This window comes from Coptis chinensis, chromosome 6 (genome assembly GCF_015680905.1).
Source record: "Coptis chinensis isolate HL-2020 chromosome 6, ASM1568090v1, whole genome shotgun sequence".
In the NCBI taxonomy this organism is placed as follows: domain Eukaryota; kingdom Viridiplantae; phylum Streptophyta; class Magnoliopsida; order Ranunculales; family Ranunculaceae; genus Coptis; species Coptis chinensis.
In genome coordinates this window covers 28,977,806-28,994,110 of record NC_141461.1, presented here as the reverse complement: position 1 = coordinate 28,994,110, position 16,305 = coordinate 28,977,806, and the positions used below count along the sequence as shown (strand labels likewise).

The 16,305-nt window shown below is 36.6% G+C and overlaps 1 protein-coding gene across 1 annotated transcript; it reads right to left on the bottom strand.

Moving 5' to 3' along the window:
- Positions 1 to 31: 31 nt before the first annotated feature.
- Positions 32 to 3,495, bottom strand: LOC147492458 (myrcene synthase, chloroplastic-like). Its single transcript, XM_086566313.1, has 8 exons — positions 3,221 to 3,495; positions 2,262 to 2,491; positions 1,918 to 2,176; positions 1,452 to 1,830; positions 1,127 to 1,342; positions 891 to 1,029; positions 547 to 795; positions 32 to 426 (listed from the first exon to the last, which is right to left on the bottom strand). The coding sequence occupies exons 2-8, from the start codon at positions 2,484 to 2,486 to the stop codon at positions 145 to 147; spliced, it is 1,749 nt and encodes a 582-aa protein (XP_086422439.1). The 5' UTR covers positions 2,487 to 2,491; positions 3,221 to 3,495; the 3' UTR covers positions 32 to 144.
- Between the last annotated feature and the right edge of the window lie 12,810 nt (positions 3,496 to 16,305).

The window sequence follows — 16,305 nt, the reverse complement described above, 5'->3', positions numbered from 1 at the left end:
AGAAACTGGCCTGAATGGTCTGAATACCATGGGAGTAAGAATTTTGATCTCTCAACGAATTCAACAAACAAGTTGCTTGGGGCATTGCCATGCAATTACATTATTATCCATCTTTATTCTAACACAGGCACAGATATTCTAACACTAGTTGAGTGGAATGGGTTCAAATACAGTTGACATGAGATTTTCCAAGCTTACACTTGGATCACCGTGCGGATCTCCAAATGACGAGAAGCATTCTGCTATCCGACAAATATTTGTGGTGGCACTTGTAAACGGCTCACTGAAAGTATGATTAGAAACCCGAGCTTTGTTCATCTTCTTCCAATTATCTCTGATCAACTTCCTTATATGTTCACAAGCAACTTCCTCAGAAACTCCCAGTTCATCCATGTAGCATTGTTTTGAGCCTATACTATGCTCATCCTTCACGAAACGATAATAAACTAAAAAGTCAGGCATATTTTTTTGGCTTTCTGAAATATACTTTTTCTTAAAATACGGATCACAAAACGCTACTCTAAGTGGATGGTATATACTATATACCTTTGAAGCTGCCAAATCGTCCGCAAGACGAGCAGCAATGGATGGTAGGTATATCTGACTATCTAGGAGCTCTATGCAATTTATTGCTTCTTCTGTTATAGTTTTGGTAGTCAAGAAATAGCAATTGATTAGTGCGAGAGGAACTGATGCTGAATATACGCCGTTGTCAAGGTACTCTTGCACTGATGGTGTATGTTTCTGGTGAAACCACTTTGCCTCCACCAAATATGCTTTACATAGTTTCACCCACTGAGACGAAAAAAACTTAATCATCAAGTCCATTATTAATTTATTATAGTATAAACAGTACAGGACGTTATAATTAACGGGGGAAGGGACTCTACTGCTTTCTTTTGGTGCGATGTGATATCATAGCCTTGCTCTTTAAGGACCTGATAACCAATATTGTTATTAGCATTGAGCAAAGCCATGTAGCATAATTTCATATGTTGCGGAAGTTGTTCCACTGCAGCGACGTTCCATCTGTAAATTTAAACGTCTAATTAGAACTCGAAGATCGAGTGAGTATGTACTTCAACATTTTCATGAAAGCATGAAGAATGCTGGTTTCGGTATGGACCTCTCAACGGCATCTGTAAAGAGTTCTAGCTCTTCCAAGGATCCATGGGTCTCATACAAGTCATCAATAGCAGTCAAAAGTATAGCTACTTTAGTTAGTTCTTCTCTGAAATGCCCAAACTGTGGTTCAGAAATCATTTCCACAGACCAAAAGTAATTCATCATAATCCTGTCTCTCACAAAGCTCAACTTATGTAGACCAAGATCCTCCCACCACCTGAATGAACGAAACACCTTTAAAATTTTGAAAAAAAAAACGGCCGATATAAATCTATGTCTTGGATGGAAACCAATATAACTTAATAAAATTTTCTGATTGAACTTACCTTGCTACATTGGTGATTTCTTTCTGGTGTGTTCCTTGCACCACGTTGTATTCCAAAATAGCCAGTTCAAATAAAGATGGTATCATGGTTTCCTCACCCCTGTATATATCAATATACCACCTTGCCTCTCCCCTGGGAAGCCTCAAATATGAGGCAAGCTCCAAAGAATGAGCACTCTTTTTACCCAGGGTGGTATTTATGTTCCCATTATTAGGATAATTTTTCAAGTGCTTAGTTGTGAAAGATTTGGCCTCATCCATGATGTTTTCATTTTCAAAACCAAGGTGAGAAGCTTCATACAAACTCAACATTCCTTTAACATCCTCACAAAGGCATGCCTTGAAATTACCCATCTCTTCTTGGAAGCTCTTAAATATATCTATCTTGTGCACAAACGATTCAAGTTAATTAGATAATTTGATTCATACACATGCACGTATAAAGAAAGAGAACTTTATTATTGTACCTTGGGTAACATCATACCCATGGTCTCTTAGGAGCCTAAACCGCAGAGCATTACTGTATAGATCATCATCTGAGCATCCAACAATCTTGTTAGTCTTAGATAAAATGGCCTGAATTTCTTCCTCAAAGTGATACCCAACTCCTAGCTTTTTTATGGCATCAATTAACTCAAGCTTAGCCAATGGCCCTATCAACTCGTCCGCCAACAAATGTTTTACGTTCTCTTTCAATTCTAGGACACGTATCTTCTGTGTTTCATCCTGCAGATAATTTTTCATATTACAACTCTATATATGCTGTCACTCAATTGCGAAGTTTAATCGACATTAACAGGGATTTTATCACCTTGCTGTGACCACTCCTAGGTGAAATCATGGAGTCATAGTCCGAGCAGATAGCATGGCACTTGGTCCTCAACGACTTGACAGTTTGAGCAGCGACATTAATGCACTGGATGTTATTGGTAATGGAAATGTTGGATCGATATCCTTTCAAGGTATGGTTCCCATGCTTCAGAGTCCACCATGTTGGGCCGCGGCAGAGAGGTAGAAATTGCAGGTGAAGAGCCATTTCTACTGCAACATCATCGAGCTTGGCTAGTTAGAAAAATTCAACATGTCAATATATATATATATATATATATATATATATATATATATATATATATATATATATATATATATATATATATATATATATATATATAAGATCTTGGTTGGTGCCCTTACACGAATTTGAGCCATAAATTACACAACATGAGTGTTGGAGTTATCTCTCACATGAGGATGAGGAAGAATATGGGAGAAAAGAAGATAGTTTTTTTTTTCAGCTTCTCCCGCGAAACAAAGTTCTTGGACTTTTTGAGTTTGAGAAAAAAGAAAAGCGCCGCGAAGAAGTCCGAAACTTGTCGGTTTCATTTCTCGCGGTCGAAATTTTAGTATAAAAAACGTTAGGTTTTGGAAAACCAAGTCTTGAATAGAAATCCAATTTTGTTGTCAAAAAAGAAGATAGTTTTTTTGGAGAGACTTCTCCACCACAATTAATACCCCCACGTTATCTTTGTGTTGTGGTATGTTTTACTTCATTAATGTATTTATATCTATAGGGTGAATCATTGTCCAAACATAATTGGTTTTCCCCGCAATGAGTGAACAAGTATCCATTTGGTGAATCATTCATTTCTATTGCCCAAAAATCAGTTATATATTGTTGAACAAATACTATATTAAATTCGCAAAACTAACTACCAAAATGCAAGCAGAGTAAAGTTGGACAGATAACTATATGAAATGTGCTAGAGTAACCTGAAAAGTTGGCAGGCAATTGGAGAACCTTTCGAAACCAGAAAAACTTTGTCTGTCACACAGCTATCTGCTTGCTTTTCTTTCGGGAAGAAGACGATAACTAAATCAAAATTCAAAATACGCATTATTATCACAAGCAAACTTTGCCAGAGCCCATCTTGGTGAATTAAGTTGTTTAATTGTTTAATGCCACAAGTGGGTCTGCACGTCAGTTAACCATGAATCTGACTATGTGAGAAGCTGAGCATTAAGCCACCTTTTGAACATAGCATTAATTTTGAGGCCGGGAAGATGGCGCCCCATTCCCTGCATTTATTTGGCGACAAATAATCGGTTGGAGCAATGAGCGATCAACAATAATGCTCATCAGATATTGTTTTGTCAATTGAAAGGTGAGGCAAACTGGCAAAGAACAAAAACTAATATAGTATATACAACTTCGATTACAAACCATTTCTTTAGACTTCAGAGTTCAGACTTCAGACATTTAAAAAGAAGAAGACAGAATGGGTAGTTTGTAGTTCTTAAGTAATGAAGCTAGAAACTCAAACTTAGCACCACCAATACTACAACACAAAAAATGACAAAACTTCCTTACTTTATACCATCTTTAATGGTGAGACATGAAAAACACCAATTTTTTATGAGCAAACCAACACTAAACCAAATAAACACCAAACAACTTCGGTGGAAATATCAAAGAGGTGAGCACCAAATGTACATCGCGGTGTTTCCAAAACAACGCCAAATAAAGTCCAACACAGCTGCTGCTTTTGGAACACCGCGAGAGAAAAACCCACAATAGAGGCTTGTTTTTGTCTAGAAATGAGAAAATGTTTTTGCCCACGCAGTGTTGGAAAAGCCGCACGGTGTTCGAAACACCGCGCTGTACATTTGGTTCAGCACCAAAGCAAACACCAAATTTCAGTCGATTTAGTGTTTGGTTTAGTGTTATTTTGGTTTGGTATTCAAGAGGTCTCACCATTAAAGATGGAAAAACACCAAATTTTCAAAAATTTGGTGTTTGGTGCTCAAGAGGTCTCACCATTAAAGATGCTCTTAGATGTACATCAATAGAACAAAGGGGGTGCAACTCTAGTAATTTGCTAGAAAAATGGCTAGACTATAAGGATTAGCAGTCCCAAATATTTTACAAAAAATTCTATTAATGCACTACCTAGTTCAATTACTGAGCTGCATATATTCTTGCGGCCATCTTGATTCCTCCTGCATAAAAGTAGCTAGTTACAAGGGTTGGTCAGGGATACCCTAGTGCCAGCCCTGAGGCAATTAAAACAAACCATATTTAAGAAAAAAAAATAAACACATGATTTCAATTAACAAAAAATCTATTTACACTCCCTTCATATATAACTCCTATTGACTCCCTTTCTTACGTGGCACCAAAATTATATTTCTATTTCAAAAACAAAAACAAAAATAGAAACAAATAAATAAGTAATAACTTACCCAATTAAATAACCCTTAAATAACTAAACCTAAAATAGTAAGAAATAAATAACAAAAACTTACCTTTATTGCACGTAGAAATCAAACAAAAAAAAGAAATAAAATAAAAAAGCTCAAACCCCCCTACCAAATTCAATTTCACTCCCTCTCTATTTCTTTGTCAAAATCAACGCCCCCTAAAAAACCAACGCCAAAAAAAAAAAAAAATCAAACACCCCCTCTTGAATGGAGAACAAAAAATCATACGGTTCTATTGACTTAAACAAATGTGTAGATGAACTAGACATGGAAGATAATGAATGGTCTGAATATCAAAATAGTGTAATTGAAGATGAAGATGCAGTAGAAAAGAAAATTAATGAACCTGAAGTAGGTATGGAGTTTGAAAATATGTCCCCTTCAGGACGCCTCCAGATATGTCGAGAAACCGAGTAGTGGCCATTGGCCACATATGTTGGGGAACACACTTTGTGCCACTTATACTTAAGAATAATGCCTATTTTCCTCTGGTTTACCCAGGTTGGAAGTCGGTTAGAACAAGAGATGCAGCAATGTGGGAGATTCTTTATCAAGGGAAGTTGGATGACCGGCGTAAGAAGGTGCCCAACACATTTGCAGGTTTTATGCAATATGTGAACCTAGAGTAGTTTTGGTTCATTGTTTTGTTAGAAATAAATGCAACATGTTTGGGTAAGAACTCACGCGAACACACTAATGATCTTGTTAGGGAGATTGTTGTAGAATTGTTGAGACTGTACCTTCAATAACTATCTACGTATCCAAATCGTTCTATGGAATCAAGTCTCTCAAATGAACGTAGTTCTTTGTTTCAAAGGAATGAGATATTTATATGATAATAATAAGAAATATCATTTTCTTAATTGCTAGAAAATCTTATGTAATTATGTAAAGTCTTAATATGGAAACATATCTTGACAAATATGTTTTATAAATATGAACCTGCTATATCTAACTTGTGGTGCCATAATTTTGGGCAGGGCAGACATGCTATAATTTTGGGCAGCGAAGACAAGCCATAATTTTGGGCAGCGAAGACATGCCATAATTTTGGGCAGCGCAGGCACGCCATAATTTTGGGCAGGGTAGACACGCCATAATTTTGGGCAGCGCTGGCATGCCATAATTTTGGGCATCAAGCCTAGTAGCGAGTGGTGCTATAATGGTACCCAACGATGGTTGTTTATAGGGGTGCAGATATGGTGGCACATACACCGCCCCCTCTTTGTCGGATGGAACTAGTTCCTTGTGGTGAATAATAATAAAAAAACTGGTTAAAAAAGGATGTGGAAGTGGAAGTTATAGACAGAGGTGAAGATTATGAAAAGAAAGCAACCAAAGGTTGTTTGCTTGACATAAATGCCTAAGGCTGTTTGTACAACCATGAAATATTGATCGTTGTTTTTGTTCGCTGCTTAGTTCAGGCATTACCAGTGGTATGAAAACACTCAATACTAATGAAATTGAGAAACTTTTAGGCATTAAACGTTTTGCAGTAGCCCCCAATTGTTAGTATTTCACTGGAGAAACAACTATGTTCTACAGCAGTTGGATAGGTGCTCCAACTATTCAATGTCGACCAATGCTCGCCTCCAGTTTTAAGTTGTGTATAAAATATTGGTGAAACTTGAGCTTTGTTGTAATATCGACATTTCCATATTTCTTCAATTTTCTTCAAGGACAACTTCTTGACTTTTGATGCATAGGGTAATGAGTCACAAATGTTCACCAATGATTTTTGATGAGTGGAGTAAGGTGTAGTAAACGCAAAGAGATTCTTAATGTTCACCACATTATACTTCGTTGTACATCTTCTGCCCGAAGAAAAAGATTTGCGGGATATTGCTTTCAAGTACCTTGGAAGACGCAATAGAAGACCTTGAACTTGAAGATGGAGTAGGCGAGGACCTTATGTTATTGGGGGATGGTTATAACCCTCCAACTTAAAACATGGCATTCTGTTATATATTCGGAATAACATAAGTAGCCCTTTTGATCTTCTACTAGATATGGGTTAGATAGGTTGGACATTTTTGCCCTTCTTTCTATTTTGCATGTAATGTGAAACAAGAGATGAATAAAATAATTATGTTGCTCCATAAATTTTGTTGATGTACCATAGGTACTTGAATGTCCCATTGCACTTGAACATTGTTTGATATAATATTTGTGCGTGGAGAGAGGTGTTACAAATGCAAACTCCACGACTTGGTGGTGTATAGAGAGAGGTGTTGCAAACCCAAACTCCACGACTTTTTCTTTTTCTTTTGTGTGGAGAGAGGTGTTGCAAATACAAATTTCACGACTTGGTGGTGCATAAAGAGAGGTATTGCAAATGCAAACTCCACGACTTTTTTTGTGCATGGAGAGATGTATTGTAAATGCAAACTCCATGACTTGGTGATGCACGGAGTAAAGTGTTGCAAATGCAAACTCTGTGACTTTTTGGTGCATGGAGAGAGGTGTTGAAAACGTAAACTCCATGACTTGGTGATGCATGGAGCAAGGTGTTGCAAATGCAAACTTTGTGACTTTTTGGTGTATGAAGAGAGGTGTTGAAAACGCAAACTCTACGACTTTTTAATGTATGGAGATAGGTGTTGAAAATGTAAACTCCATGACTTTTTGGTGCATAGAGAGAGATGTTGAAAATGCAAACTCCATGACTTGGTGATGCACGGAGTAAGGTGTTGCAAACGCAAACTCCGTGACTTTTTTGTGTATGGAGAGAGGTGTTGAAAACGCAAACTTTATAACTTTTTAGTGCATGGAGAGAGGTGTTGAAAATGCAAACTCCATGACTTTTTGGTGCATGGAGAGAGGTGTTGAAAATGCAAACTCTACGAATTTTTGGTGCATGGAGAGAGGTGTTGCAAACGCAAACTCCATGACTTTTGAATTTGTATAGTTTAGCCTTCATATCAATTGTTTGTCTTTAAGAGTGGTAATTAAGTAATTGATATATATTATTTTTGATTAACTAATTAAATGAAATAAAGAAATGTTGAATAATGCATTTTATTAATGATTGATAATCTGAAAAACAAAAGAATATTACGTCAAAGACTAGTTCTAGGGAACTATCGACCCGAACTACTAAACATATTTTAATCCAGAGCCAGCTTTGTTGTTTTAGTCATCTGTGTAAACCATCCATGAATCAGGTAATGGGGCTGTAAGATTTGTTGGGGCTTCCTCGCCCCCAACTGTTGGCGCTTCACTAGAGATGCCTTCGTCTTACTTGATTTCAGGGACAAAATCGTCAATTAAAAAATCTATCATTAGGGATGCAAGGGTGTGACCTTTTTCGAAAACACGAGGTTCAAAGGCAATGCTGTAAGCCTTTAAATAGATGTCCCATTCAGCTAGTCTGCTTGATTCCTGAGCACTACGAAAAACTTTGTGAAGTGGGTATTCAGTGTATACCTTGACTAATCTTCCTTGGAAGTATGACTTGAGGCGTCTGGCAACATGAACCAATGCTAGAGCAATTTTTTCAACTCTCCTATCTAGTTTCCTCCCCTATTAGGGTCTTACTAATGAAGAAGAGTGGACGACCATCTTCTCCATCGATGAACAGTACTGTACTGACTGTAGTGTTTGTAGTGGGCAAGTAAACTTCGACAAGTTGCCCTATAGTTGGGCTGGCCAAAATTAGTGGCGAGACTAAGTATTTCATGATGGATTGGAAGACATTTTCATAGTTATCATTCCACCATGCTGAGTCCTTTAAAGTCTGACAGAAAGGACGACGTTTGTTTGAGTACTTAGAGATGAAGTAGTTGAGAGCTGCTAAGCGTCCTGTGAGCTACTGATTCTCCTTTTTTGTTTTTAGGGATGACATGGTTTGAATGGATCGGATCTGTTCTAGGTTAGCTTCGATGCCTCTACGAGTCATCAAATCCCCCAAAAATTTGCTAGAGATTAGCCCAAAAGTGCATTTTGAAGGATTGAGTCGCATGTTGAATTCTTCAATTTTGTCAAAAACTTATTGTAAGTTAGAGATGTGATCTCCCCTATGCTTGGATTTTACAACCATGCCATCAATATACGCCTCCATTATCTTGCCTAACATATCTCCGAATGTGGTGTTGATCATCCTCTGATAAGTGGCGCCCTCGTTTTTTAAACCAAAAGGCATGACTTGGTAACAAAAAATTCCCTGATTAGTTATGAATGTAGTCGCTTCTTGGTCTTTAATAGATAGCGAAATCTGGTGGTATCCTGAAGAAACATCCATAAATGATAATCGTGGGTAGCTAGATGTGGCGTCTACCAGTTTTGATATTCGTGGAAGAGTGTAGGGATGAATCGGGAAAGCTTTGTTAAGGTTCGTGAAATCGATGCACACTCTTATTTTACCATCTTTCTTAGGTACTGCCATTATGTTAGACAACCATGTAGGATACAAAACTGGCCGAATAAACTTGATTGAGAGTAAACAATCGATCTCTTCTTTGACATTGAGTTTTCTATCAGGTGCCATACACCTAGGTTTCTACCGCACTGGCTTGATTGTAGGATCAATGTCAAGCGTGTGGCATGCGATATCTGGGCTAATTCCAGGCATCTGTTCCACTGACCAAGCAAATATCATCTTGTTTTTCTGAGGAGTGCAATCATCTTTGTTTGTTCATTTTCCAATAGTTTTGCCGATATGAAAGTTGTTTCTCTGCTTGAATTTCTAATCTGTACTTCTAAGAGGCGGTTTATAGACGACGACCCTTCATTTCGTGAACTAGCAGTACAAATATTGTGTGGGACTGATTCTGACTTAGACACCTCTTGCAAATTGCTGAGAACTGTATTTCCCCGCATATCAGACTGATGATATATACTCCTCCAAAACTTTTTCGTGGCAGCTGTGGGAAGGCATTTGGTTGCCTCGTACTTTACAAATTTTGTCGAGGGATGAGAACTTTACTGCCTGATGAAAAGTAAAGACTACTGCACCTATACTGTGAAGCCAATCCCTTCTTAAGATTTCATTATAAGGGGATTTGCAATTCATCAGAAGGAATTCAATGTCTACCATCTTGTCCATGAGCTTGACTGGTAAAGAGACTCTTCCCACTGGGGCTGTTGCCGTTCCATTAAAACCAATTATTGGATTATTTTATGCAACAATCAAATTCTCTGAAAGCTGCATGTTGTTGTAGTAACTTGCAAAAATGACGCTAACAGAACTCCCAGTGTCTATCATTACGTGTTGAACTCGCCATAGTCTAATGAAAGCTGAGATGACGACCGTATTATAATGAGGATGATGGACGCCAATTAGGTCTTTATCACTAAAACATAAGGGACCGAGTTAGGTAGTTTCTGAATGAATTCCTTCTACAAAATCAATATTATTGACGTGATTAAATTCACGCAAGAAACCAAACTTGGCTCGCTGCTCATACTTTTGCCTTGTTCGTGAAATGTCATTGATTTTTGGGGTGGCCAGCTAGTATGATATTGTAGCCAGTCATTGCTAAATTTTGCTTCACAGTCTTTGAAAGTAAAAACTCGTCTATTTGTCCCTTTTCAACTAAGTTATATATCTTTCCCCTGAGGGATCTACAATCTTCAGTTTCATGACCGAAATCATTGTGGAAGTGACACCAAAGATTTGCGTCACGTCTAGACTTGGTGTTTTTAGGTAAGGGCATCAGAGGAAAAAGTAAGTTGGTTTGTTTGATCTTCTTATATATCGCGACATACTTGACATTTAATGGAGTGAACTTTATTTCTTCTCGAACCATGTTTGCCTTTTGGTAGTCTGATTTATGTTGTTGCCCTTCCGACGGGATCTGGTGCTTATGTTTGCCGTTACCATTGTTTGAATCTTCACTCCCAAAATCTTTTTCTCTAGAAGATTTTGCTCTAACATCTTCCTCGACATTAAAAAATTGTTACGTTCGTGCAAACAAATCAGACTTTGATTGTAGGGGTCCTGTACAACGGACTTGTAAATTCCGTTTTTATCGTAATAGACTCCTTCCTTGAATGCATGGATGATCATTACGTCAGGGACATCAACAACCTTTGCTTGCATTTGGCGGAAACAAATTACGAACTTTGCTAGTGTTTCATCCTTTTGTTGTTTGGTGTTTAGCAAGATGTTGACATCCTTAAAACGTGTCCAATTATGCTTAAAACGTTCTGTGAACTGATTTGCTAATTCTTGGAATGATGTGATAAATCGAGCTGGCAGGCCGGAAAGCCAATATAAAGCTTCTCCTTTTAGTGTAGACGGAAAGAGTTTGCATAAAAGGGGGTCATCTCTACGCCAGAGAATTAGTCTGCTTTTAAATTCCATAACATGATAGTCCGGGTCACCTCCTACTTCATCGAACTTAGGAAGATCTGGATATTTGAATCCTTTTTGATGTTTTGCATGTTGTATCTTTAAAGAAAATCACTTGACAATATCTTCATTTACCTCTAGGTTTTTCCATCGAGTTTCAGTTATACTAGTATTGCTCATTGTTTTCATAATGATATCTTTGATATGTTGTTCAGTGTATACTGCCCAAGTAGCTTCTTGATTTTGGACGACTATTGCAGAAACTTCTCGACGTTGTATCTCATGATGATGTCGCCCCCAGTTTTTGTTTAACTCTATAGTCCATTGGTTCCTTGGACTATGAGACCTGTGTCGATAATACTAGCTATGTCGTTGGGTTGGGGAGTGGTTTCTCTTGTCATATTCTGGGCTGATCTTCGGGTAGCCTTTGGTACTGATTTGCTGTGTTCAAACCATGCCTTAGGTCATATTGTAGTTCGTGCTGGAGGTCATAGCTTTGTCGTCTAGAGTTGTTCCTTGTGATGGATGTTGTCATATGACCAGATCTTCTTGACGTGTTGTGATTAATGCCCGATGACCTTGGAATGTCTCGAGAGGTATGATGGCTACTTGACAACGTGTGTTGTTGTTCTTCACGCCTTGTGCCATGACCATTGCTAGGTCTATCATCTTGGTTATATCGAGAGTCAGATCGGTTCCTCGGATGGTATGAACGATTGCTTGACCTGGATTAATTTGGATGATTTTCACTGATAGGTTCCAATATGCGAAATCTACCGTTCTTGTTTTTTCTTTGGTTGAATACACTCTGATTTCTACCCAATTTTGGGGCTCTTGACAGTGTGGAAGACGCAGCATCGGCATCATCCATTTGTATTTGCTTCCCTTTGTCTAGTTGCTTCTGGAAGTTGTTGTTACGTTCCTTCTCTCTTATGAACCTTTGACACATCATTTCTAATGTAATGTAGTCATCACCTATCTCCCTATTTCCTGGATCTACTTCGTTTTCATTTGCAGTATCTAGATCTTGAAGATGAGAAGTTGGAGCCTGAGGTCGTGTATGTTTATATCTTGGTTGTTGATCAGCTCCCAAATGTGTGTTTTATTACCCTTATATTACTGCATTACAGTCTTTCTCAAGTTTAATGAAACGACAACTTATAACTTTTATTACATTTTTCAGGTTACAGAGAATTTTAGACCATTTATCAAAAAAGTTGTGTCTTAGCACCAAAAGGAGCCTTAATCACGCTTTATTATGAAGACTAGAAGCTGCTATGGAAAATTGCTAAAAAATTCAAAGTCAACGGTCAAAGTTAAAGGTCAGAGCCCTCAACTCAGAAGACTAGAGATGGAGGCCCTTATCTCAAAATATGACATTCTCAATAACCTACCTTGGTCAAGAAAAAATCAAAAAGCAAAAGAAAAAGCAAAAACAAAAGTAAAGTGTGAGGTGTCTTATTTGTAATGGAGAAGGGCAAATTAGTAAAAGGTATAAAGTAGGGGTATATAATCCAAAAGTTAAAGAGAGAGAAGGTATCCATTACTTTAGGGTCCAAACCATTTGGCTTGTTTTAATTTTCTTGTCTAGTTTTTTAATTAAGTCATTTACTTTCTTGTTTTTCAATTCAATATTGTTTTTGTTTTTACATTTCAATCAATCAATCAATCTATTTCTTTGTGTTATTTCTCCAATCAATCACTCTTTTATTTGTTTCCAAGTTATTTCCCTTCAATCATTCAACAACTTTAATTTTGTTTTCAATGTTCTTTATAACTTAGATAAAAATACAAGTCCTAAAGATAAGATCTCTACCTTCCTTTATTCAAACTCCCATCATTCAAGCCCAAACAATCTAGGATGAACCTCACTTCTTACAATATTTTGAAGTTACACACCACTTACACAACTTCAGTTGTCACGACACTTGATGTTGAAAAGGCTGAGCTTGCAGATTTAGATGATTTTGGTGATCTAGTGGAGCTTGAATGATTGGAACTTCAAGATTTGGTAAGTTGTTCTCATCTTGTTATTGTGCTCTTGTATTCTTGCTTGCTTGAGATCTTGTAGTAGTTGCCATTAATTAATGGAGCTTGGAAGAGAAAACGTGGAAGAAGGTTCGTTAGTAAGAACCATAGACGACACCAATTATGTTTGGGTAAGAACTCACCCGAACACACTAACGATATTGTTAGGGAGATTGTTGTAGAATTGTTGAGACTGTACCTTTAATGGCTGCATATGTATCCAAATCGTTCTCTGGAATCAAATCTCTTAAATGAACGTAGTTATTTGTTTCAAAGGAATGAGGTATTTATATGATAATAATAAGAAATATCATTTTCTTAATTGCTAGAAAATTTTATGTAATTATGTAAAGTCTTAATATGGAAGCATATCTTGACAAATATGTTTTCTAAATTTGAACCTGCTATATCTAGCTTGTGGTGCCATAATTTTAGGCATGACAAGCATGCTATATCAGCTCCCAAATGTGCATTTTATTACCCGTATATTGCTGGATTACATTACCTCTTACTCTTAATGAAAAGACAACTCATAGTTTTTACTGCCTTTTTCAGGTTAAGGAGTATTTCAGACCACTTATCATAAAAGCTACATCTTAGCACCAAAAGGAGCCTTAATAATGCTTATTATGAAGACCAGTAGATGCTATGGGAAAGTGCTGAAAAAGTCAAAGTTAGTGGTCAAAGTCAACAATCAAAGTCCTCAATTCAGAAGACCAAAGATGGAGGCCATTATTTCAAATTATGAAGACTTATCCCTAAACCTATCTTGGTAAAAAAGGCACCAAAAAGCAAAAGCAAAAGCAAAAGTGAGGGGTGAGGTGTCTAGTTTAGAATGGATGAGAGCAAATCTGTAAATGGCAAAAGTAGGGGTATATAATCAAAAAGCAAAGGAGAGAGAACTCATCTATTGTCTTAGGATCCAAACCATTTAGTTAGTTTTTTTTTTTTTTTTTTTTTTTTTTTGTCTTATTTTTAATTTCTTGCTATTTCATTTCCTTTATTTCAATCAACATGTTATTTAATTTCTTTTATTTTAATCAATTTGTTACTTGTTACTTGTTCTTTGTTTTATCTTTATCTTGTTTGCTTGTTTCATTTCAATGTTTTAATCAATCTTCCTTTCATGTTTTCAAGTCATTTTAATCTACAATCAAAGCTTTCAAGTTCATTAGCTTAGAACCATTATAAGATTCAAGAGTCTATCTTTCTTCTTCTATCTCCCTCATTCAAACTCTAAACAATTTAGGATGAACCTCAACTTCTAAACTCTTTTGAAGTATACTTCCACCACTACTAAAGCTTCAAATGGCGCTGTCGTCATGGATTGAAGGAGTAAGAGTGATTGGTTGATAATCTAAGAAGGGAGCATCATTTTCACCTCTCAATTTCTATTTTTTTTTTATTATTTTTCATCATTTTATTTTTATTGTTTCTCTGTACTAAGATATTTTTTTGCAAATCAGGTTGCGGGCGGCATGAGCGCGACCGCTGGATCACCTTAACACAAGTGTGTGCGATTTTTTTGAGGTCCAGTTCATTTGTTGTACTCCGAGCCCGGATTTTGTAATATAGTAGGAGAAAACAGTGGAACTTGTTTGTAATAGTTAGTGATAAAAAAAAAACTTTTAATATTTACCAAGGGATTAGAGTTTTAATTGCCTTGGGAAGTTCAAGTGTGTGAGGCAAGTTGTGGATCATAGCTCACACACTTTGAATCAACTTGGTAATAAACACTCTAAGTCCAATTGACTCTAGTCAATATAGGAGATTAATCTAAAACTAGTTAATTAGATTAGTATAACCTTAGTTTAGTTTTAAGTTTGAGACCTTGAAGGCAAAGTTGTATAAATTGTCAAAAACCCAACTTGTGGGCTTTTTTAAGTGGGCCTTTATTGTAACTTAAAACAGGGTAAAGCTCTAAAGGTTGGGCCTGATTCTCAGATAAAGCGACAACTGACGTCGCCTTCTCCTCAAGCAGCGTGTAAGCACGACTTGAGAGGTAAATTCTAAACCTCCTCGAAGCCCAAGTAAGAGGATACTTGTGTGTTCAAGCATGCTTACGTGATTGTTTGAAATTTACATTTTGATAAATGTAAAAAACTAAAGTTTTACCTACTCTTAACTAATTATGCTAGGAATAAGAAAGCTTGCGGATTTACTCTAGATCAAAGTTTCTACTCTTAATTATCTTGCGATATGGTGGAGTAAAGAATTTGTTCCACTCCTAGTTTCTTAGACGTAACAATTTCACTAATTTAAACAATTCTATAATATCAACGAGAGCAATAATTGAATTAAACTAATATGGTGAAAATAGCTAATTACGATATGCTAATTTATACTATGGAAATTTGATTATAAGATGTGAATGGGAAGAGAGGTATTAGGGGGATTTGATTCCACCTTGATTAAAACTTAATATACTAGCATAGATTTGTTGTAATCCTAATCTTTATGTTTTGACATAAAGATTGGATATTTTTAATCCCTAATTATTCATGGCAATCTCTACCAACTAATAATTAGCATGCGAGGTAATTTAAACCCATTCTCATGGTGAATTAACTACCTTCTAGAGTGGAATAGATTACTACAACTTATTTTACACTAACACATTAAGTTTTCATCAAAGCTTCATCAAACCCCTCTAATGGAGGTTTAGCTAAGATTCATTAGACTATCATCAATAGAATAATGAGAATAAGAATAAGACATAATTGAAACAATATAAATAACTTGGCTTTATTAATGGTTATTAGGCTAATAAAACAATAACTAAGGTTTTGACTTAAGAAGGAAACTAATTATTATCTAATTTATTAACTAAGAAGGAATTCTTTGAGTTTAGCCTTAGTTCCCTTTATATAGGAGAGGGCTAGGTTTACAAATTCGTGCATGGGCTTTGGAGCTATGTTTTGGGCCATTAAATCAAGGCCAAAACCTAATTACTTAAGTCCAAAAAGGGTTTCTATGCTGAAATTACTGCAATAACTTTTTTGTCTACTTTTACTCTTCTAACTAGATCAAGGCTTGGACCGTTAGAAAGCTCTTCACGAGCCGGTCGTTTTGACATATAGTAGGCCCAATTCTGAAGTATGAATCCAAAGATACGGCTTGCGGAAGTTCTGTTGACTTTTCTGCTCTATTTCTGCCCGCGTTGACTTTGACTTTTCAGCTTTGACTGGGCTTTAAAAAAGCTTTTTCTCTTTGAATCTTGGCCTTTAATCATAGAACTTTTTAGTAACCAACCTTTGCTCCATTCTCTTGCAAAAGT

Coding starts and splice junctions, on each gene's coding strand:
- LOC147492458 (XM_086566313.1), bottom strand. CDS start 2,486: ATGGCTCTTCACCTGCAATTTCTACCTCTCTGCCGCGGCCCAACATGG. Junction 1,831..1,917: donor TGGGTATGATGTTACCCAAG/GTACAATAATAA, acceptor TGCACAAGATAG/ATATATTTAAGAGCTTCCAA. Junction 1,030..1,126: donor TTTACAGATGCCGTTGAGAG/GTCCATACCGAA, acceptor TTAAATTTACAG/ATGGAACGTCGCTGCAGTGG.